The following is a 22,313-nucleotide window of genomic DNA, read 5'->3' on the forward strand; positions in this document are numbered from 1 at the left end:
GGGCACTAAGAAGCACATAATGGGGGCTGGGCTGCACTGGGGGGCAGAGTTCTCAGTCCTACCCAGGGCCAGGCACGGGGGAGGCCCTGGGAAAATGCGGGCTGATGGAGCCTACCTCTGCTTTTCGTTTAATGTTGGGCACAGGCCCGGCCAGGAGCTGAGGGCCCTGCTGATTCCAGGAGGCACCATGCCAGCAGCCACCTGGCTGTGCTCTGGTCACAGGGGCAGTGGGTGGACTTTGGGAGGATCTGGCCCACAGCAGAGAGAGGGCAGGAGAGCAATAAAAAGCTTAATTAAAGGGAGACAGCTTCCAGGGCGAGGGAAACTAGCCTCACTGACCAGCTACTGTGTGCCTGGTATTTCGATTACACATGTCAGTCCACCTTCCGAGCCCTGTAAGGCAGGCAGTCCATGTTAAAGTAGAAGAAACTAAGTCTCAGGCAGGGCTAAGCAACTACCAAGGTCACTGGACCAAAATCCAGTCTCCTGTCTTCCAGAGCAGACTCTTCACTGCCTCCATTCACCTCTTGACCAAAAATCTGTCCAAGGACTTGACAATGCACCAGAGAAATTTCTCTCCAGCCCCAGAACCACCAAAGCTTGTTTTTCTTGAGCCATGTGTTTGTGTTTCCTTGAGAAGCACTGTGGGTCTTAAAGTTTGTCTTTTTTCCCTCTTCCCATTGGCTACTAGGAAGCCCAGTGTCAACTCTGTGCCCCATCTCAATGCAAATATTATGTTATATGTGAACCTTATTTTACTTCTAGTTCAATATCACCCTTACCCTGCTTTTAATTTTCCATTTCTAATTTTTACTGATTTGTGGTATGACTTGGCTCACTCTGTTCTACCCAGCTGCATTAAGGCACGTTACACCTCCTCAGCTTTCTCCACGTGCCTGCTTCATCCTTCCCTCTCTGGCTTCCTCATGCACAAGGACCAGGTGAGGCTGCCCCACCTCTCCATTCTTTCTCTTTCCCCATTCAAGCTCCCACCACACTCTGACCAGCACTCCAGAGTCCAAACTCTGAGGAAATTGATTCTTATTGACCCAGCTTGGACCAGGAGTCCATGCCTAGGTCAAGCAGTTGTGGCCATGGGCCAGGTCGCACAGCACTACAGTGGCAGCAGGAATCCAGCACTGCAGAGTGATATCCAAACCCCCAAACCCTCACCCTGGCATTCCAGCCCCCAGGACCATGTGCAGACTCCTGCAGCTCAGAGTCCAGCAAGCAGGGCACCCTGCTGGTCCACTTGGTATTCTGGAAACCTTCTCCATGACCACCTCTGAGATTGCACCCAGGGTGATTTCTCTCCTAGGGCCCTTTCCTCCTGCTCTATCTGTCATAGTTGATGACCAACCCCACTGCTGTCCCCCCTGTTTCCTAAGCTTGCCCCTCCTGCCCACCAGTTCTCACCCTCCTCTCGCTCCCATTCGGTGCCATGAGGTTCCTTAGGCTCTGCTACCACTCATTACACGCCAGACTCACAGAGGGCAGAGGCTTTGGAGCAAGGAGCCAGGGCAACATGTCTGACAGAACTCAGTTCGAATCCCAGTCCAGCCACTGAAGAGGAGGACTTAGGCACAGCTTTCATGAGCTGCCACCTGGGGACACAGATGTACAGTCACTCAGAGTTACGATGGGACTATGCAGGAATCAGTGAGGTCGGGGATGCCAAATGCTAAGTACAGGGCGCGTCCCCAGTGTTTGTTGAGCGAGTGAGAGGACTCAAGCCTGAAGAGGATGTTTTCATTAACGCACCCACACACTCCACTCCCGACTGCTCGTGGCCCTTGCAGCCCCCGCCCTCTGACTCTGTGACTCGTTTCCAGTAGGTAGAGGTGGTGAGCTCACGCACGCAGCACAGGGACAGGCCTCTGCAGACCCTGGGCTCAGACCCCCACCTACCGTCAGCCTCTCCCCCCAGGGAACGCATGCTGCCCCTGCTTCCAGAAGGCCCATTCTGGGAGCAGGTCTGAGCGCCTTTGCCCCCTCCAAGCTTCTGACCATCTCCTGACCCCCAGGATGCCCTGGGACTGGATGGGGAGGGTGTTGGAGGGAGGGCAGTGAGGGCTGTGTTTGCTGACAATCCCCTGTTCCGCACCCGTCCCTGCACTTATTGCTCCATGTGCGTTTTCTCATTCGCTCTTCACTTCCCCTTCAGCACCTGGCCAGATTAATTTGATTATACCCATGTTGCAAATGCGCGAAGTGAGGCTCAGAAAGATTACCTGGCCTCCCGAGGCCACCCAGGTGGCGGAGGCAGAGTTTCAGACCAGGACTGCCAGTCTGCAGGATCTGGGGTCCTGCCAATGTGGCAGGGTGAGGACCCCACCCAGAGCCCCAGTGAGAAGCCCCGGCCCTGCTCTCCTGAGGACTGGAGAGGAGACCCTTTGCAAGGAGGCAGGAGTGGTCAGAGGCCAGCTGTTCATACCTCCAGGCTGGGGAGGAGCCTTGGGAGTGACAGACGGACAGCAGCTGAAAGTGCTTTGTGAACAAAGGCGCCCAGGCAGGAGGCCTCGTGGCAGGACTCGAACTCAGGGCCATGTGCTACCCTGGATGACACCTGGAGACTTCATGGGGTCCCTCTCTAGAGTCTGAGCCAGGACCAAGTGCCTTCAAGGTCTCTTCACCAGCACATGTTTTTCTAGAGCAGTAACTGGGCATCAACAATGGCTGACAAAGTAATGACCCAGGTAGTGAAGACGAAGGTGATGATGGTGATCAGGGTGACTGTGATGGTAACGGCTACCGATCTACCAGACACTGCTCTAAGCACTTTATGACACAACAACCCTGTGGGGCGGGAACAATATTGAACCCATTTTACAGATGAAGAAACTGAGACAGCGAGCAGTGAATTAACCTGTCTGAAGTCATACAGGTAAAATGTGCTGGAACAGGCAGTCCAGTTTCAGTGTCTTACACTCCCACCTGTGAAATTACCTCCGTTAGACTTGTAATGCAATGAAAATAGCTGTCACTATTTATTGAGCACCTGCTACACATCGGGGACTGTGCTGAGCCCTTTGTGTGCATTGTCTAACTTAAATGTCACAAGAGCTTTATTTAACTCCTCAACGTCATTTGTTTCATTCAGCTGATACAAAATCTGAAAGCTTAAGTTGAACCTAATCTCTCTGATATCACAGGGCAAGAAAGTGCAGAAAAGACTGGCAAACCCAGGCAGCCTGACTCTGTCCTCCCTTTTAACCACAGAGGCTCATTGTTTTTCTGTGACTGCGTACACATATGCATACATTCTTCCCTGAGCCCATGTGCACACACATACATATATGTAGCAGGACACTGTCACCCCATATAGACTCACCAAAAACTGGCTGTGTTCTTAGCAAGTTAGGGACCCAAGTCTTTGGCCTAAATGCTCAAGAGGTTCCTTCTAAAAAGGGGTTCCCAAGATGGGAGGCAAAGTTTGCATTGCGACCGTGCCAAAAGATGCTGGCAAGCCTCCCTGTGCTTGAGCATCTGGGAAAAGCCAGTGGAGGTGAGAATATTTGCACTCAGTACTGAAGCTCCAACTTCTTTCTCACAGTGTGCTCACAGCTGCAGGTCCCATTTCCCCGAGCTCCTGCTGGGGACTGCTTACCACCTTCCAACGCCTCCCTGCCAATCAATCTCAGCACAGATTGAGCCAGAGATCGGCCAGAGGACAGAACCGGTTAGACCTGCTTGACTGTCTCCCAGCTGCAATGCCAGAGTCTGGGCTTGTGGCAGTCTAACCCTTCCCTGTTGCTTCTAGGAGCAATTTCTGAGCTCCTGCCTCCTTTCTGGAAGGCTCAGCCTTACAACTGCAAAGGGCCAAAGATGACTCAGGTCCAGCTCTCCAGCACCCACACCTTCCTAGGGAGACACCACCAGCCCAGTATGCCCACCCTAACCATTCCATCATGTACTGCACCCCAGCACCCACCAGGTATCACTGACAGGCTCCAGCTCCACAGATCTGCCTTAAAGTGAGAAGAGGTGGGCAAGATGCTCCCCATTCACCAAAGGCAACTGAGGCTCAGAGAGGTGAGGTGACTTGCACCCAGGTTTCCTGGCTCCACAGCCTAAATTCCTTCTGGGTCTCCACTCCAACTCCAGTGAGGATTTGCGGGGTGGGGGGGGGGGATGTCTTCCTTTTGGTGTCTGTGTCCTTGGAGCAATTGCAGAAGGTGATCTTAAGAGGGGCGGACAGGAAGCAGCGCAGGCCAAGGCCGGTCCCAGGGGTCAGCCTTGTTGGAGCACAGGACAGGGAGTGGAGAACGGAGAGGTAAGGGCTCACAGTGCAGGGTTCTGGAACCCAGGCTAAAAAATTGGAAATGTGCCCTGGAGGCAATAGGGAGCTATAAAAGGTCTCTGAGCAGGACCAGTTGCCAATAGCTCAGAAAGTTAATTTAAAAGCAATGTCCCCAACAGAGCGCAGAAGGCTCAAGAGGAGGGTGTGGGGCAGTCTTGGGGGAGGGTGGGAAACTCTTCTCAGAGTCAAGTCTCCACTGGAAAAAAAAAAAAGAAGAATTTTTCATCCAGTTACAAATTCTACCTCGTCATCTATCATGTGACCACCTGCCTCAGGAGGGCTTCATAGTTGAAAACATAGACTCCGGACTTAGACTGGCTGGGTTTGAATCCCAGCACTGCCACTTACTAGCTGTGCATTCTTGGGCAAGCTAACCTCTCTGTGATTCCATTTCCTCCTCCGAAAAATGGGGATAACACCATCCCCCAGCCTCATAGGGTTACTGTGAAGGTTGCAGGAGTTAATAGCTGTAAAACATTTCCACACTGCCAGGCACTGTGAAAGTGATTGTCAAATAAGGATCTTCAAGGCCACAACCCCTGATCTATCTATCAAAGATGAAAATAGGATGAGTCTGCCATGGTGTGTCCTTAGTAATCCTACTCTGAGTCCTAGTAATCACTAATTCCTTTGCTACCCACAAACCATCTCTTTAATAACAGGCCCTGGAAGATTCCCCAAAACCAACTTCAAGCTCCCAGGTCTACAATCCACAGTATGGAATCTATTACATATCAACAGTTTCATAAGTTTCAACCTAATGCTTCTGCTTTTTGAGAGCAGAAATTTTTGGCCCTTATTGGTCTTCTGGTGTGTTCTCTCCACTTACGCAAATAGAGAGAAGAAGGTGGCCACCCAAGAGAACACAAGAGCCATCCTTTTTAGAGATCTCAGCAAAGGAAAGGTCTTTCAGCTCTATAATGTCTATAATCCAATTTAATGTAACGTTGCTACTATATGAATTTATAAAATGCAGGGAAAGTTCAGTCTCTGTTGACCTTGAAGGAGACAGAAGCTGGGCAGACCAACAGACAAATATAGGTTCTCTTCAGATGTCATTTGACGGCCAGTGCAGATCTTCCAAGGGGCCTCTGCGCTTCACTCCTGCCCTTTGACCTTCCTCAAATTGCCTCAGATCTGGGCTCAGCCTCTTGGACATCCAAAACCACAGTTTAGGCGGAACTGAAATTTGGAGCACTGCTCTCTTCTGGGGCTGAGACAAACCAAAGACTTGTTTTTGCAAACTAGACAGTGAGAGAATCAGAGTTACCCTGGTAGGGTGGGGCCTGGAAGACAAGTTTAGAAGACTCTAGGAATTAATTGACCAAGAAAGAAGTAGGACATTCCTATCTAAGGTGTGGTGGTGGAAAAAGCAGCCAGGAGGGTGCATCTGAGAGGATATGCAAGTAGAATTTGCCCCCAAGAAATAAGCTTCCTTCCCAAGAATCTGAACAAGGACTTTCAGGAGTTCATACTAGGCCTGGTGGCATTAGCAGGCACACATTCTTCACTCTGCTTGAAGACATGATTTCCTGACTCTACTTACCTAGCTCTGAAATGGACCTAGTGACATTGACCCCCAATCCCTTCTATAGTGAAGTAAAGAGCCCAGAAGTCATACGAGGAACAAACGAGGTTGGGAGTGCAGGTGGGGTGGGGGTAGGGGGCTGCTCACACACGGGCTTTGATTTCTCAGCCACAATGATCACGCAGAAGAAATGTTCTCCGATTCCATTCAGCCGTTAGTTAGAGCGCCTCTTCCTGAATCAATGAAACAGAAAGCAACAGCTTGGGGAAGGTTGATTTTGACCTGAGGACACTGAATACAATCTTTTCTGGATGTTTACAAAGCATGTTTACTAAGCAGCCTGCTCTCCAAACCCTAGCAATTGCTTAAAACAAGAGGGCTGTTGATTGTGAAGTGTGTTCTTTAAAAAAAAAAAAATCACAAATGTTGGATTTAGAGACATTATTTCTTTTTAAAAATAACTTGTCAGGCAGACAACGAACAACGTATGTAGGAGGCTTCCTTGGCTCAGAATGTAACAGGGAGAAGGAGGGGTTTTTCTGTTTGGTTGGTTTTTGTTTTGTTTTGTTTTTGCTGCATGAGATCAGAATGAGGGGCAGGGAAGGTGTCAGAAACAGGTGGGAAGCCAGTTAAGCTGATTAGTTCCCTGCCCTCAGAATCCCAACAAGACCCCTTTCTACTCACCCACCACCACCACCACCATGTCATCACCTCTCTCTCTCCAGACACCCACCAAGAGTACAGGGGGAAGCAATGAGACTGAGCTCTGCTCTGCCCCTCCGCTCCCCTCCCCTCCCCTCCCCCGCTGTCCCACCCCAGCGCTCCCTCACCTGCCTCTCATAACAGATGCCAGCCCTTCTCCTCACAGACACCAAAATGGGTATGAAAGCGCACCACGGAGATATGCAAGATCTGGGAGAATGGTAAACAAGCAACCTTTAAAAAAAAATTTAACAGTATGTGTGTTAAGGAGTATCAAAAATCTAGACAGCTATAAGATACATAGGCAGATAGATGATGATAGATACATAGATAATTGGTAGGTGTTGGATCGATGATGGATAGACAGATAGACAGACAAATAGAGTGATTGAGCCAGGACCTCAAAACCATGCTTTCATGGGCATTACCCCTTTTCTCTTTAAATATATATTTACTCGACACATTCATCCAACCAATTACTGGGTGGTTGAGGTCCCACTAAGTGCCCGTGAGCATTCATGATGCTTAAGACTATCAGTGACAAAACAGTCGTCAGACATTGACCTCCTGGGCTGGCATGAAGAAGCAAAACATAATTACTAAATAAATAAATGATCCAGTATTCTAAGGTGAGTAGCGCTGTGGGAGAAAAAAAGAAAAAGAAACATTAGAGCAGAATAAGCGGATCAGGAGTAAGTGCCTGGGGGAGGGGGTAGAGAGGGGAGTTTGCCAGATCAGAGGCAATGAGGTCTGAGCAAGGACTTGAAGGAGATGAGGGAGGTTCCCACAGCCTTCCCTGAGGGAACAGTGGGCAGGCAGAGGGAACAGCTCAAGCAAAGGCCCTACATGTGTTCCAGAAACAGTGAGGCAGCCAGTGTGGTGGGAACAGAAGTAGGGAGGTTAGAAAGTAGAGGGGGAGAAAATCAGAAGGAGACAGAGTTCCTAATCATTTATTTTACAATTAACTAAGGCTAAAAGAAATTTCAACCTAAAATGGTCTTCCCCTACCTGTCTGACTTGGACAACACCTAGTCAGTCTTCAGATCTTAGCTCAAACATCACTTCCTCCAGGAAGCCCTCCCTGATCACCCTTTCTCTGTCTGTGTCAACTTTGTTGTAGTATAGATGTCCTTAGAGAGCCAGGTTGTTTTTCTCCATAGCAGTTACTTCCTTTTGAAATTGTACAATGATTCATATACTATCTAATTGCTCTCTTGTAATCCTATTAGATTGTAAACTCCATGAGGATTTGTGTGTGTGAATTGGTTCTGGTTTTGCTCATTGTTGTGTTGCCGGCACTCTAGAACAGGTCTGGCATATAGAAGACACACAACAAATATTTGTTCAATGATTGAATGAATGACCTCCTGTGGCAGGACTGGAAGCAGAATTTTCACTGAGCACAGGCTCATGGCAGCTGCTTTCAGCAGGCTCCTAGGACCCAACATTTTATAGGTGAGATTAGCTCCAGAGGCTGAAGTCCCTGATGCAGCAAACCGGGATCAGCCCAGGACCCTTAGCCCTGTCCTGCACCCACCTTCTCACCCAGGCCCTGCAGAATAGCTTCTGTCTCCACAGGAGAAGCCAAGTCCCAGATATTCACAAAAAACTTTTGCTTCCCCCCTACTCCCAGTCCTGCACTTGCAGCAGCATTGAAATACTTTCTTTTGCTGCTCACAAAAGCACTCTAGGAGTGGGGACCAACCGGAATTGGCACATATGCTGGGATGCTTGGCTAAGTGTGGAGAGGGCCGTGTGCTCCCACACGTATGTGGCCACCCTCATGGAGCAAGTCCAGGATCGCACAGCCCTGGATCTGACAGGTAACATGCCATAGCTGTGTGATTTACAGGGACTGGTGGGGAGAGGTCTGTCTCTGCTTTAAGAACTTGAGTACTTCATATAAATATTTATGGGAGTCTGGGCCTCCGTTAACTCCACCACTGCCACATTCCACTTGTTACATGGTGCTTGTGTGAATGAATGTGAAGACCAGTGTTCAGTATGCAATGTGTGTATGCTTGCGCATATGAGTGTATGAGAATGTGCATGAACCCACATGCATTTTGTGAGAGTGTATATACATGTAATCAATTGTGTTTTGATGTGAGTATAAATCCATACAAGTATGTGCATAACTGTGCTCATTGTATGTATACTGTGAAAATGTATGTGCATGAGCATTTGGACATACATACACTTGGGCACGAATACGTGCATTGGGTACATATGTAATATATGCATGATATGTACATGACTATAGAAGTGCATACAGGGTAGGGCAAAAGTAGGTTTGCAGTTATAAGTATGCAAAACACAGAGTTTATTCTTGTATTATTACTTATAAATTATTATATTATTTGCCATGCAAAGAACTGTAAACCTCCTTTGGCCCCATCCTGTACATAGCAAATAAGTGCATATAGATTCTGCATGTAAATGTATGTACATTACATGTAATGTCAGCATGTGTTGCACACATGCACGTACCTGCCCTCAGAGTGCAAGCACATCTTTGTGCAGGTCTAAAGCTTCAATAGCACACCAGAAACAGCTTCAGTTGTGCTAAGGGTAATTCTATCAAAATTGCCTCACCTAGAGGCTGCATCTTCTGTAAACGCTGGCTCTGGTAATTATGAACATTTATTGGAAAGATCAATTGAGAACAGATGAAAGGTGAGAGGATTGTTGATTAATTACAAGCAACACCAATGTCCCAAGTGAACAATGCCCAAGTGGGCCTCACCCCACCACACACACACACACACATGGCACCACCAGACCCAAGGCCTCATCGCCCATCTCTATGCCTGGGCAGGGAGCCATGTGTCTGGTGTGGGGGGGTATACCCTCAAGAGAGTGACTACCCTCTACAAAAAGAAGTAGAAGTGAAACTGTCCCCAAAAAGGACTATGTCTCATCCCTCCATACTATCCCCCTCAACTGTCTCCACCACTGAAATATTTCAAATAAGGAATAGTGGGCTTGTGGAGTTTGGTGGCAACAATGCAAATTTTGGCATCAGAGAAGGATTCAAGTTCTGTATTCTCCACTGGGTGACACTGGGCATCTCAAGAGATGGCCACTCTGGGCCTTGTTTCTCCATCCCTGACCTGTGTGGATAAGTGAAATGTCTCAATGGGTCCTGATTTGGCCACACCTCCTTTACTCTTTGATCTGCTTGCCCCTTGTCTGTGGAAAGGAACATGTACCAGGCTCAGGCTCCCAGGACACAGAGGAGCACAGATGCATTGCCCTGCATTGGGAAGTGCAGCTCTCTGCTGCCCACTCAAGATAGGCAGAACCGAGTCCCCAGACCAGTCCAGGCCCACGGCCTCTCTCCAGTAGGTCACAGGTGCCTGTAACCCTGCCAGGGCCAAAGCAATGAAAGTGACAGATCAGAAGAAACAAGGGGAACATGAGTGAGCTCAGGGCAGCCTCGGCTCCTGATTCCAGCTGGAATCACAGACCAGACTGAATGCCTATCTTGCCCTCCCCAGCTCTGAAATGGGCACTCTCACTGCCTCCCGCCCTGTCCATTTACCAGAAGAAATGCAAGCCCCGGTCAAATGCACAGCTCCGAAAGGAAAACACCACAATATAAATATTGGATTTGTGGACTTCAGCTCCTTTTTCACACCGAAACTGGCTTCTTCCAGAAAATATCAGGCCTCCTCCCGCCGCCTCTGTGGCTGCCCCTCCAGCCCGAGGACATCATCCCTTTTTGATACAAATAAAAAGGAATGTGTAATGAGTGGATGCTGTTTTACATGAAAGTAACTTCACATGCAAAGAATACAGAGAGGCAGCTAAAACTGAGTTGTGCTTTGGCACAAATCCTTATTAATAATTTAGGTGGTTTTACGAATTGGAGTGGCAACTTACCTCATATATTTTAATTTCTTCCAAGTGAGAACAGTTAGCTCTGATCTTCTTATTTAACTGCATCTTTTAAGATAATATGTGTCAGACAATGGAGAAGGGTGATAAGATATTAAGAAGACGTGGAAGGCAAGGAAAATTCGTGTAGAGCAAGACGAAGCTGCACAGGAAACAGAGAACAGGAGCTCCCCAGCTGCAGGTGGTGCTCTCCAGGGTTGGACACCTGCTCCCAGGGGTAGGAACTACAGAAAGGATGAAATTCCAGCACAGGCAACAGCAGTCTTCTCCAATAGGAGCTCTGCTCTGAGCCAGGTAAGCCCCAGCCTGGGAAGCCCTAGTGGTGGCTGCTTCTGAGAACCAGGCACACTCTGGACACAGGACTGTCCCTTCACTGCACATTGGCATGTCACCTGAGACTAGGGTGCTGGGAGCAGCTCTGACTGACTTCCTTTAGAAGGGCTGCTGCTTGGAAAAAACTGTGCCTGTGGGTCTCCCCATTTGAGGACTTGTCTTTTAATGGGGGGGGTGGGAAGGACAGGGGGACGGACAGAACGGGCTTCTAATTCTCCCTTCCTTGCATAACAAATCCAAACACTACTATCTCTGGGAGGAGAGGCCAGGGCACCAGACAGCAGGCTGTGGAGGGAAGGATTGTGCAAGAATCCAGTTCAGGGATTTTCTTTCTGAAAACAGAAAGGCTCAGAAGTGGGTTTTGCATCTGAAAGCTTACAAGGAAACAAGTTGAATCTCTAAACCCAGCTGTTTCCAAGGGCCTGGAGAGAACTTGAGCAGTAGGGATGGGTAGCTGAGGGAGTAGAGGGGTTGCCTGGTACAGGAGAATCTGTAGCTCTAGGTTACAAAAAAACGAAGTCAAATGACTGTCTCGGTGCCTCTGGTGTGGTTCAAGGCAGCTTGCACTGTGAACCAGAGTCGCGAATGAGGCTGGGACGGGCACAGTGGGAGGGGTGGAGGGAAGTGGGCACCTCTGACAAAGAAGGTGGTTGTCCTCCCACAGAAATGCCCAGAGACCCTAGACCGAAGCAAGCCTGGTTGCGACGGAAAGAGGGATCTGGGTTCAGGGCCCCCCGCTTCCCTAGAGATCCCTTCACCAAGAGCCCGATTTGCTCCCTCTCTCCCAGCAGGAACCTCACTCCGCGTCAGTCCCCAGCCAGCCCTGCTGCTGGCAAAGGATGGAGGGAACTGGCGATGCACGGTGGCTCCGAAGACGCCAGACCCTCATCTCCCTCCCTGCACTGCCACTCACACTTACCAGCCACCTCAGAAACCCTTCCCATGGCTTTTCCCCGCCAAGCAGCCCCGGGATAAAAGGCAGAAGGGGTGGAGGTTGAAAATTGGGGGGGAGACAGTTTTCTGAGATGAGTTTACGAAGGGAAGGGAAATGGCAAAGTAAGGATGCAAGGAGATCAAAGGGGACCCGATGCCCCTACCCTTCACGCGCGAGCGAGGAGCCCAGGCTTCCCGGGAGCTGCACCTAGCGCCTTCCCCGACCCGCCTCCCGGAGGGTGGCGCGGCCCATGCGGCCCGCACAGCTTCCTTCACACCTTGAGACCCGAGGGTCTAAGGAGGTGGCCTTCTCTTCGAAGGGGACCCGGGCCGCGCCAGCCAGGGACGCGGCCTGGAGCGCAGCCACGCTCTCTGGGCCTGCGAGCGTCCGGTGTCTGCGTGTGTCTCTCTCTGCGTGCGGCGTCCCCAAGTGCAGGCGCCAGCCTGTCTACGTGGGACCAGTGCTAGCCTGGCAGACTCCTGGCGCAGGGAGATTTTCCCTGGGGTCGTGGGGGATCGCGAGGAGCCCGCGAGCAGCGGGGAGCGGCGGGAACCGACCAGGAGCATCGGGCTGCAGGGCGCCGCCAGGGTGGGACAAGCCGGGCAGTCTCGGGATTCAATTTGCTTTTCCTGAGCTTGTGGGCGCCGGGTCGGCGGCGTGGCGACGGGTCAGGACGGCAGGCTGTGGACCAAGAGGTGTCCAGGGCTTGTCTGCTGTTCAAGGCCTCCCTGGAGGCTCCCCGAGGGCTCGGCTTCCTCCCGGGCTCTGCCATCTCCTCCCCATCTCTCGCCTGCAGGTACCCTGGGCCTCTTGGTACTCAATAGGGACTCAGTGCCTGCGCAGGCATCCATGTGGGTGCAGGGTGTGGGTGTCTGTGTATCTGTGCGTCAGTGTGTCACTTGTGTTATGGGATCGATGGTCAGCTTCTCAGAGACACAGCTGGCCACTCCGAACCGGCCTGAGCCACCATATCGTTGTGGATGCAGTTTGATGATGTCCGTCACTGTATCAGTGTCTGTGTCTCTGCGCTCTGAGAAAGGAAAACCAATGCTTTGCAGTCTGTGACCCGCCTGAGCCCTGAGGCCTTCCTCAAACAAAGTCCAGGTGACTCTGGGGGAGGAGGACACCAGTCCCCTCCAGGTGGTTCCAAAGGGAGTCGAGCCCTCACCACTTGGAGTTGTTTGTGGTCATTAACCTTGATCCCCGGAACCTCACAGCAGCGATATTTTTTCCAGTGCTCCTGTGACGGATACCTCTTTCACCCCAAAGGGAAGACACTTGTATATGTAAGCACATTCTTATCAAGTTCTGTGCGTGTGCATTTGCACACCCAATTACTCAACTAACCATACCCCTTGCTCCTTCCTGAGTGGGCATGCAGGCAGTTACCCCTCAGCCAGACTCAGCCTCCTCCTCCCCCCAGATCACAGCGAGCACCGTCTCTGCCAGATACCTCTTTGCGCTGGTGAAATAAACTTGGAATTTAATTCAACCTGGAATCCCTGACTTCTCTCCTACTAAACAACACTGAAGTGCCACATAAATGTAAATTACTGCTGGTATTTGCATCCTTACTTTTCAGGACCTTCCCGTCTTTGCCAATTCCAACCACCACCACCCACTGCCCCCCACCCCCCCGCCCCACCCCAGGCTTCCAGGGATTCAGGCCAAAATCTGTTCCCCAGTAGTTTTGCCTCTCTCCCCCCTTCCTTCTTCAAGGCTCTTCCCAGCTTTATTTCCTGGTTGGGGCACTGCTGCCTGGGTCTCTGCACCTCTCCCTTCCGGTCCTAAAAGTCCGCATTAGGAACTCCAGGCCCGAGAACCGCAGGGTTGAAAGGCTGAGTCTCCCAGACTGCGAAGAGACCAGAAATTGCTCAGAATCAGAGAACTGTTCTTGGGTTTGGGGGAGGGGGTCCTACATGGACTCTCAGAGGTGTCTAAGACCAGTCCTGAGTTGTAGACAGGGTTCTCAGGAGGCTGAGAGGGGTTCAGGGCCACCTAGGCAGGCACTGCTCTTCTAAGTGTCTGGAAAAGGAAAGGTTCTGGGACTACCAGGCTACGGCTGGAGCTGTTGGAGCTGCTGCACCAGAACGATGCTCTCAACCACCTGAATCCCAATTTGGGGAGTCACTGAACTCCTGATCCGGCCACACAGTACTCTTCCGTGAGGCTGAGGGCTCCAGGCCTGACTCACAGGTACATCCTGGGCACAGAGGGACTTCCTGTCTGAAGGGTCTTACACCTGGTGCTGGATTCCACCTGCTTCCACAAGCCACGGGGGGGAAGGGGATAGGCCTCCACTCTGAGTGAGCACTCTAGCTCTGGGCAGCTTCAGCTGGTCCCAGGCAAGGTGCATGGGGCAGGACAAAGTTGAGAACCATCAGCCTAGGTAGGATGGCCAGAGTGGCAAAGCTGGCTGAGTCCAATTGCCAGAAGAACCCTGCTTCCCCCCATCAGGATGGCAGCTCCCAGAGTCCTGGGCTCTGCCAATCTATACTTCAGAGGGGGCAGACTAGCAGGCCAGCCCTGAAGCCCAAACCTGAAAGCCTTACAGAAGTGTCTTGTGCCCCCTTTCAAACCAGCTGCTGACTGGGGTCAGGTCTATACATATACTAGAGTGAGAAGCAGAAAACATGTTCGAAGTTCATAAACCCACACACTCACACCCTTAAGGGAGAGATCTGCTCAACTTGGTCTGTTTCTTCATGGGCCAGGAGTGCTGAGAGTGGCCCCAAAGCTGGTATGACTCTTGAAAAGGCAAGAGAAGTAAGTCAAAGCCAGGCGAATGTGGAGTCCTCTAAATAAACACCATTTCCATGGTTTTAATAAGCAAAATAGGAAACCATTTTAATAACCAAGAAACAGAAACCAGTCTGAATAAAACTACAATAGACTAGGTTTTAATATTTTCATATCATAAGCAGGGTTTGAAATTGATCCCTTATTTTACATGAAATAAAAACAATTTCTGTTGCGGCAAATTTGATTTCAACACAGTTGAATCTGTAAAAACCAAAGCTCGTTTCTGATGCAGGACGAATATCCACAATATTTAAAACTGCAAGCACCATGCGGTTCATACAATCTTGTTATTACTGTTAATTTATCAACTAATACAAACTCAAAATGCATCCGGCCAGCAGCGCCAGCAATTTCAAATGGGAACTAAAAAATCTGCTTTTATTTTGGTATTTTTGTCAGTGCAACTTAAATCCTTTTACTGACCTGCAGGGAAAAAAAAAATGTAATAACAAAGAAAAACACCCAGATCTTCCCTATAACTACTATACAACTGAAGGGAAAGGGGAGAACACCACCAATAACTCGCCTGATATCTCAAAAGCAGGGAAAGAAACACACATAATGTGTTGGTCTAAAGAACGCACCTGAAAGTTGCAAAACACTTGCCAATGTTTGGGTTACCAGTACTTGCTGAGTGTGGGGGGTTGGTTCAACGCAAGTTCAGGTCACCGTTGGGCAGTGTCAGAGCTGGGGAAGCTGCTCACCCTAGGGGCAGAGCAGCTCCGGCAATTAGTTGCAAAGGAGCCCTGGGGTGATTCTGATTGCAATAAAAAGCAAACAAGATCTGTTTTCCTTTCTCCTTGGGGGTGTCAGTTGAGCCAGAAAACAAGGTTGGAGCGAGAACGTTCCTGGCCCTTCAGGGTCTGAAACTCCGCAGCTGCCCTGCCGTGGGACCTGATCTGGGACCCCAGTCCTCTTCCTCTCAAAAACCAACAGAATTGAAAACTAAAACAGGAAGGAAAAGAGGACTTAATGGGGGCAGGGGAGGGGACGACGAAAACAAGCAACTTCCAAAGGTGCCCAATACAAAGTTGTTTTCTGATGCAAAATGCCCAGAACTTTTTTTTTTTTTTTTTTTTTTTTTACTTACAAAAACTGTCAAATAATAAACCCAAACAAAGACACTCAGCTTGCTGCCACGTTCTCTAAGCGGTTTGGCAAGCGGATATTTACAAGCCAAGAGCCGGGACTGAAACCCAGCAAGCAGCCGCTGGAGTTGCCGAACTGCGTTCCCTTCTCACTCAAAGAAACAAGGGGTTATGATCCATGATCAACAACATGCTAAAGTTAAACAAGAAAATGGTACAAAATAGAAATTATTACCATACATGTCCAGCATGCAGGATTAATATTTTTAATGCAGATTTTCGTATTTTTTCTATGTAATGGAGCAGGCAATAAAACTGATGATATTTGCGCGCAGAATGTTCTAACTGCGGCCCGCGTCTCGGGGCTGAGAGCCAGTGTTCTCCGGATTCTGGACAGACAGGTCCATCTGTCCTTCTTTCCTTCGCTCAGTCTCGCCTCGCGCCTGCCAGGACGCCAGGGTCCCTCTCCTCTCCTCGCCGCACTCTTCCCGGGCGGGACTGCGCTCCGGGCCTGAGGTAGCGGCCCTGGCTTAACGCACAAAGTTCAGAAAGCCAGGAGTCTCCAGACGGCTTTGGCGACTCCTCGGGACTATGCCTCGCCGCCCTCCAGCCAGAAGTAAAGTTGCTCCGGAATTTCCCACCCTCTCGTCTGTCTCTGGCTCTGCTCGAGTCTAGGAGGCGGCGCTGGTGCGCGCTGCTCTCGCCTTGGCCAAGGTCCCCTGCCTGCCCGCGCGCCCTCTCGTCGCCCGCGTCCCGCGCGCCCTTCCTCCCTCTCCCTCAAGTCAGACAGGTCAATGTTGGGGCTGTGGCGGGGACAGGATCCAGAGGAGTCCGGGGCTGGGAACAGGGGACGGGGAGTCCGGGCCGGGGTAAGGGTGGGGGCCGGGCCGGGCCACGACTCACAGAAAGAACTCGGGAGAGGAGGGGTTGTCGCTGGTGGAGCCCGCCTCCCTGAAGCCGGAGTTGGCGAGTTTCTCGCACTTGACCTTGTAGGCGTCTCTTTCGCGGGCCAGCCGGGACACCTCCTGCTTAAGCTGCTCCACCTGCTGAATGAGCTGCGTCTTCTCATTCTCCAGGTGGTGTTTCTGCTGGACGCGTTTATACCTGCACGACTGGGCGTAGCCCCGGTTCTTCAGGGTCCGCCGCTTCTGCTTCAGGCGAATCACCTCGTCCTTGGTGAAGCCCCGAAGGTGGCGGTTCAGCTCGCGCACGGACATAGACACGAGCTGGTCGTCAGAGAAGCGGTCCTCCACGCTGCCGCTACCGCCAGCCGCCGTCGCCGCTGCCGCTGCGTGAGGCCCGGGCCCGGGGTGGCTGGTGGGCAGCTGCTGCGTGGGGCTAGCCGCGTTGGACGGCGGCGGCGACGCTTGGTGATGGTGGTGATGGTGCGGGTGCGCGTGCGGACCCAGTTCTTCGTGGGTCATGCCGGCGCCCGAGTATGCATGGTGCGGGTGTGGGTGGTGGTGGTGATGGTGGTGGTGCGCACCGCGGAAGCCGTCGAAGCCCTGCAACGGCTGTGGCACTGGGTGCGAGCCGATGAGCGCCTCCACCGCGTCCTCAGGCGTCAGGCTGAGCGCCTCGGGGTTCATCTGCTGGTAGTTGCTCGCCATCCAGTACAGGTCCTCCAGGTGGGTCTTCTGTTCGGTCGGGCTGAAGCTGGGCGACGAGGGCACCGAGCTACATGGCGTGCTGAGCGGTGTGGACGACACCGAGCCGGCGGGCTGCAGGCGCGTGCAGTGCCGGCCCGGACGCTCCGGGCGCCCCAGGGGCTCCTTCTTCACGTCGAACTTGAGCAGGTCAAAGTCGTTGACATACTCCATGGCCAGCGGGCTGGTGGGCAGCTCAGGCCCCATGCTCAGCTCCGCGGCCATCGCTGACGCGAGGCGCAGCCGCCGCCGGGAAACTTTGCAGCCGGCCGGGGCGCGCCGAGCCGAGAGCGGGGGCGAGGAGCGGCGAGCCGGGGAGGCGGTGAGCCGAGGGCGCAGCGGGCCGGGGCCGCCGGCCAAGCCTTTGTCTGGGGACGCGGCGGCGCGCCGGAGAGTACCTAGGCTTCCTGCGCTGCCTTAGAGCTCGGGACTGTGGCTGCACCGGGGCCGGGCAGAGCCGGGAGAGGCGGAGAATCGAGAGGGGCGCTCAGCTGTGCGGAGGGGAGGCGCCGGGCAAGCGTCTGCCGCTCGGTCTTGAGCTCTCTCGCTCTTGGGTTCTCAATCGCAGCCGCTCGCAGCCCGGCGGTGCAGCTGTGCTGGATCCGGCGCCGCGGTTGCCTTTTATCGCCTTCCTGATGTCACTGGAGCGCGGGGGCCCAGGCGGCCCAGCTCGCTGGCCAATAGCTGCACTGCCCCCACGGCCCCGCGGCGCAGGGCGGGGCGCGCCTGACAGCTCCTCCGCCCCCCGCGTCAGCTGACTGGCGGCCTGAGCTGCTGGGGAGCCGGGGAGGAGGCCTAGCGGAGGACTGAGTCTGAGTAGGACTGCCGGCCCCGAGCCCAGCCCCCCATACCCTCCGAGTCTCGGCCCCCGCCTACTCGCCTTCGGCGCGCCTTCCCCCTCTGGGCCAAACAGCCGCTTCCTCCCCTTCGCGCGCGCGCGCGCTTCTCCCTCTTTCCCCTTTGCTTTCCCCACCCCCTGTCCGTGTCACCCCCCAAGGAGGCTCAGAACCAGAGCCGGGACGAACACCTCTCGGGCCCTTTGTTCCCAAGCGTCCCCCTCCCAGTGGGGGACGCTCAGTGTGCTGCGCGGCTGCGGACCGTATGTGTAACGTGCATGCCTGTTTCTGCAGGGCTGCGCAGATTTGTGTGCTGAAGGGTGAGCTGGGGCTCCAAGAGTTGTGTTCAAATCCAACTTAGCCTCAGGGGACTCCGTCGGGCCAACCAAGGACCATTCCCCTCCCGGAGGGTGCACTGGCCCAGTCTGAGATAGGATTCAACTGGCCCCGCCGCTCCCCGCGCTCACCCCACCCACAAATGCATAAGATGAAGGGAGCAGGGAAAGAATCGGACAAAAAGCTCTGAATCTCTTTCCCTAGCCAGATGCATGGGACCCCGAGCTTCCCGAGGCATGGGGCTAAGACCAGCTCAGGATGATGCTCCGGGTGGCTCTCGGCTGCTGGGGAACCAGCCCTGTTTTTGTTTGAACGTTTTGTAACGATTAAGCAGATCCCCGGCATCAGCTGGCCGGGGAGAAGCTCAAACAGGCATAAAGTGCGACCCCAAGTGGCCACTGCGCGCGAAGGCGCGCGGAACTGCCAGGCCAGCAGCGGAAAAGCTTGGACGGCGCCTCGGACCCAGCGGAGTCCTCTTAACTGGCCCGACCGAAGCCAGCACAGAACTTAGGCTGAGTGTGCACCGAAGTCCAGGACGGGCTCCCCTACAGCTACGCACAGGTCATCGAATCCCGTCTTTGGACTCAGACGCGAGTTCCGTGCTGATCGTCCCCCCTGAGACTCCTCGCCCAGATCTGGGGATGGGTGGGTGAAGGGGCAGATGCCATTCTGCAGCTCCGTGTTCGGGAAGGTCCTGGGCCAAGTTAAGCGAGTGGCAGAAAGTGAAAACGCTGCAGCGAGGGGGTCCAGGGTTGTCGGTTGAAAAGAACTCCGGGAGCGCAGACGGGAAGCCCGGCGCGCACCACACTAGGCATCCACACAGGTCTCGGGCACTGTACACCCTCCCTACTTGCGTCCAGGATGGCCCGAAATAAGAAGTTCTTCCCGAGCCCTGGGCCCGGGCGCCGGAATCGGATAAATCGCAAATTCGCTGTACCCGGAGATACGACCCGCCTCCCACGTCGCCTTCTGCGCTCCAGCTTTGGGCGCGCGCAGCAAAAGGCAGGAGAAGCGCGCACTAGGTGAGTGTGTCCGAGCCGCTGCCTGTGCAGGACCAGCACGACTACGCCTCGCGTAGAGGTCAGGTGGACCTTACCAAGGTGGACGCAACTAGATTTTTTTTAGTGTTAGAAAATAAAATGTTTGCCTTCAATTAATCTGAAAACTATTCTTTTCCGCCCTCAGTGAGGCAGAGCGGAGGTGGGATGTGGTCTTAGGTCGCCTATTAATAAAATGAACATATTTTAATTAAAACTTGGACTGAACGCTTTGGTTCGGCAACGGCAAATGTAATGCTGTAAGAGAGACCGTCTTTAACCCTCTGAGAGAAAGCGTGCTCTCCGCAGAAACGATCAGGCTGACTCTTGGGAGAGTCTGGGCCAAGTCGCTGCCCCGCCCCTGCCCCAAGGTGGGCGCAGGGGACAAGCACCCTCCCTATCCCCGTCGCGTTCGCACGCAGTGACAGAGCACTCGGACCCACAACTCCGTGGGGGAACGTTTCGAGGCCATCCTGGCTTGACCGTCTCAGTCTATGCAGAGACGATGGTTCCGTCTCTCTCGAGGTGGCCAGGTCCGGACAAACGCACTGGGCTTGTTCCGGCCACTGAAAGACAGCCAGGAGCGCCCTCGTTTCGGGCCGGGTCGTAAGAGACGCGCGGTTCGGAGAACACGCCTATGGCTGCGGACTTCTGAGTACTCGCCAAGGCGGCTGGGCCAGTGTGTGCCCTCCTCCTGTCGGCATGACCCCTCGCTGTCGAGGAAGGAGACTTGAGTCTCAGGAATGTGGCCCATCGAGGCCCTAAGGGTTCCCTCTGTCTCAGCTCTGCGGTTCTAAACCTCCCGCTTTCCTGGGGGCGTACAGCCTCCGCCTCAGGGTCTCCAGAACTCGGGCTTTGTCTGGGCTGGCGCATTCTCTTTGTCCCTGCGCCTCTGTCTCCTTTGCGGTCAGTCCAATCCCCTGGGCTCTGAATGAGGTATCTCTGTCCATCCCTAGGTCCACCCCCCCAAAAAAAAAATCCTTTTCTTTATTGCTCTCCCAGCCTTGCCAGTCCCTCCGCTCCCACCCCACCGCCAAACACCTCCACCAAAAAATGTTGGAAACTGATGACAGAGACTCCAGTTTGCTCCGGAATGAAGACTGCTGCAGGGCAGTGGACCTCGATTCCTTGCCTGGCCTCCCTCACCTTGGCTCTTGCTGCCCTCTGCCACAGGCTCTCGGCATCCCAGACCTATGGCCTCTGCTTGCGACAGTACCCGCCAGCGGCTATCTCTCTGCGCCTGGGGACTGAGGGGATCAGAGGGCTTGGCTCCAGGTCAATGGGTATACAGCAGTACCCGAGGCTACAGTCCATCCGTGAAAGAAAAAGAGGGCAGGGCTGCGGGGAGAAGGGAAGAAAAGAGAAGGGATGTTGGAAGAAGTGGAGAGTCAAGGAGAAGCTCTGGGAGACAGGAGGGGTGCGCGCAGGCCGCAATCTCCTTTGAAAGGAAGCCAAGGAGGATAGGCGGTGGCCAGAGCCCTCTTCGGAAGTTTGTTGTCCCTAGTCCCCAAAACTTCAGTTTGACGTTTTCGCCCTAAAGGGATCCCCTGTCCCAAGTTGGGTCAGAGGAGAGGCGTCCTGGGCGCATCACCTCGGCATTCTTCAGCTACAGCTGGTGAGTGAGAGTCTCTCCGCGATCCACAGTCACCGCGGAGGCTCGGGCACTAGGGTGGGGTAGACGGAGAAGTTAAGTTATTCCTTCAGGGAGCAAAAGACCCACCGCCAGTCGCCGGGTCCGAGGTTTGCAGCGCTGCATCCGCCTGCCCGTGTGCAGCCAACACGCGAACCCGAGAGGTACCCCACCGCGCACTCTCTCCGGGGACTGTGACTCCGGGTCAGCTCCGCGCTCCCACAAGCTCATTCAGCCCCAAGGAGCCCCGTACACCCGTCGTTTCTGAGGGCTGCTGATGTTTGATGTGAGGGTGGGCGTCTCCGTGCATGCAGGGTGCGGTGGGGGGCAGGGGGGGCGCAGCGAGGAAACGCGCGGCATGAGGAACACTTCTAATCGCGGAACCCTCAACTCCGGGCCTCAGCACCCCATAGGTTACAAAGTTGGACTACCTGGGTGACCAAAAGGAGACCAGAGGTCCCATGGGCCGCAGGAACTCCTGCCAGAGAGGAGCCTGAGTCAGGGGACCCCCCAGGAGCCCACCTTCTGTTTCGCATCACCCAGATGTGGATCACCTGTCACCTCCACAGAGCCCTGAGGTCTCTGCTCCTTTTCTCCAAGCCCAGTGCGGATGGGGATGAGTCTCTTGCCCCTCTCTCCACAGAGCTTCCCAAGGTCTGTGGTCTCCAAGGGAGGCAGATTTTTCTCTCTTCTTCCTCTTTCCCAAAGGCAGATGTCACTTTCACTGTCCCCTGCTCACACAATGGCCATCCAGCCAACCCAGTAGTTCCAAAAAGGTATTCTTGGGCTTCTGCATCCCGGTGGCCTTCAGCACCCAAAGGACACAGCAGGGCCCAGTGGGGAACCAGTTACCTGACTGTGCAGAGCTCTTTCCTGGCTCCCTCCTCCAACCCCATCATGGACACCCCCCTCACACAGACATACACACATATATTCTGGGGAGTAGGAATCTATTACTGAAACTTTTTCATCTACTTCTTTTTACTGTTTTCATGTGAATACTAGAAAATTTTAAATTACGTATGTGGCTTACATTCTATTCCTATTGGACAGTGTTGTATTAGAAAACCACTGGACAGTGCTGCTTCCAATGTAGATGGGATATTTTGTAATAATATTCACTCCCAGATGTACATAGATTTGCAAAGCCTTTATCCTTCACTTTTTTTCTGAATTCCCACAACTCTAATCAGTAGCAACTATTATTATCCTTATTTTATGAAGATAGGTAGATAGGCAGG

General features: G+C 53.1%; 1 protein-coding gene and 1 pseudogene across 1 annotated transcript; one reads left to right on the plus strand and one right to left on the minus strand.

Annotated features, from left to right (window-relative positions):
• Positions 1–15,839: 15,839 nt before the first annotated feature.
• Positions 15,840–17,843, minus strand: MAFB (MAF bZIP transcription factor B). The gene has a single exon (XM_090286405.1). It carries the CDS (start codon positions 17,456–17,458, stop codon positions 16,487–16,489), a length of 972 nt encoding a protein of 323 aa, XP_090142531.1. The 5' UTR covers positions 17,459–17,843; the 3' UTR covers positions 15,840–16,486.
• A 1,423-nt stretch (positions 17,844–19,266) lies between these two features.
• The window catches only part of LOC150003574 (creatine kinase B-type-like), a 176,497-nt pseudogene continuing 173,450 nt past the window's right edge, over positions 19,267–22,313 (plus strand).

The sequence above is a fragment of the Furipterus horrens genome, unplaced genomic scaffold, assembly GCF_987537825.1.
Source record: "Furipterus horrens unplaced genomic scaffold, mFurHor1.1.pri manual_scaffold_8, whole genome shotgun sequence".
Classification (NCBI taxonomy): Eukaryota; Metazoa; Chordata; class Mammalia; order Chiroptera; family Furipteridae; genus Furipterus; species Furipterus horrens.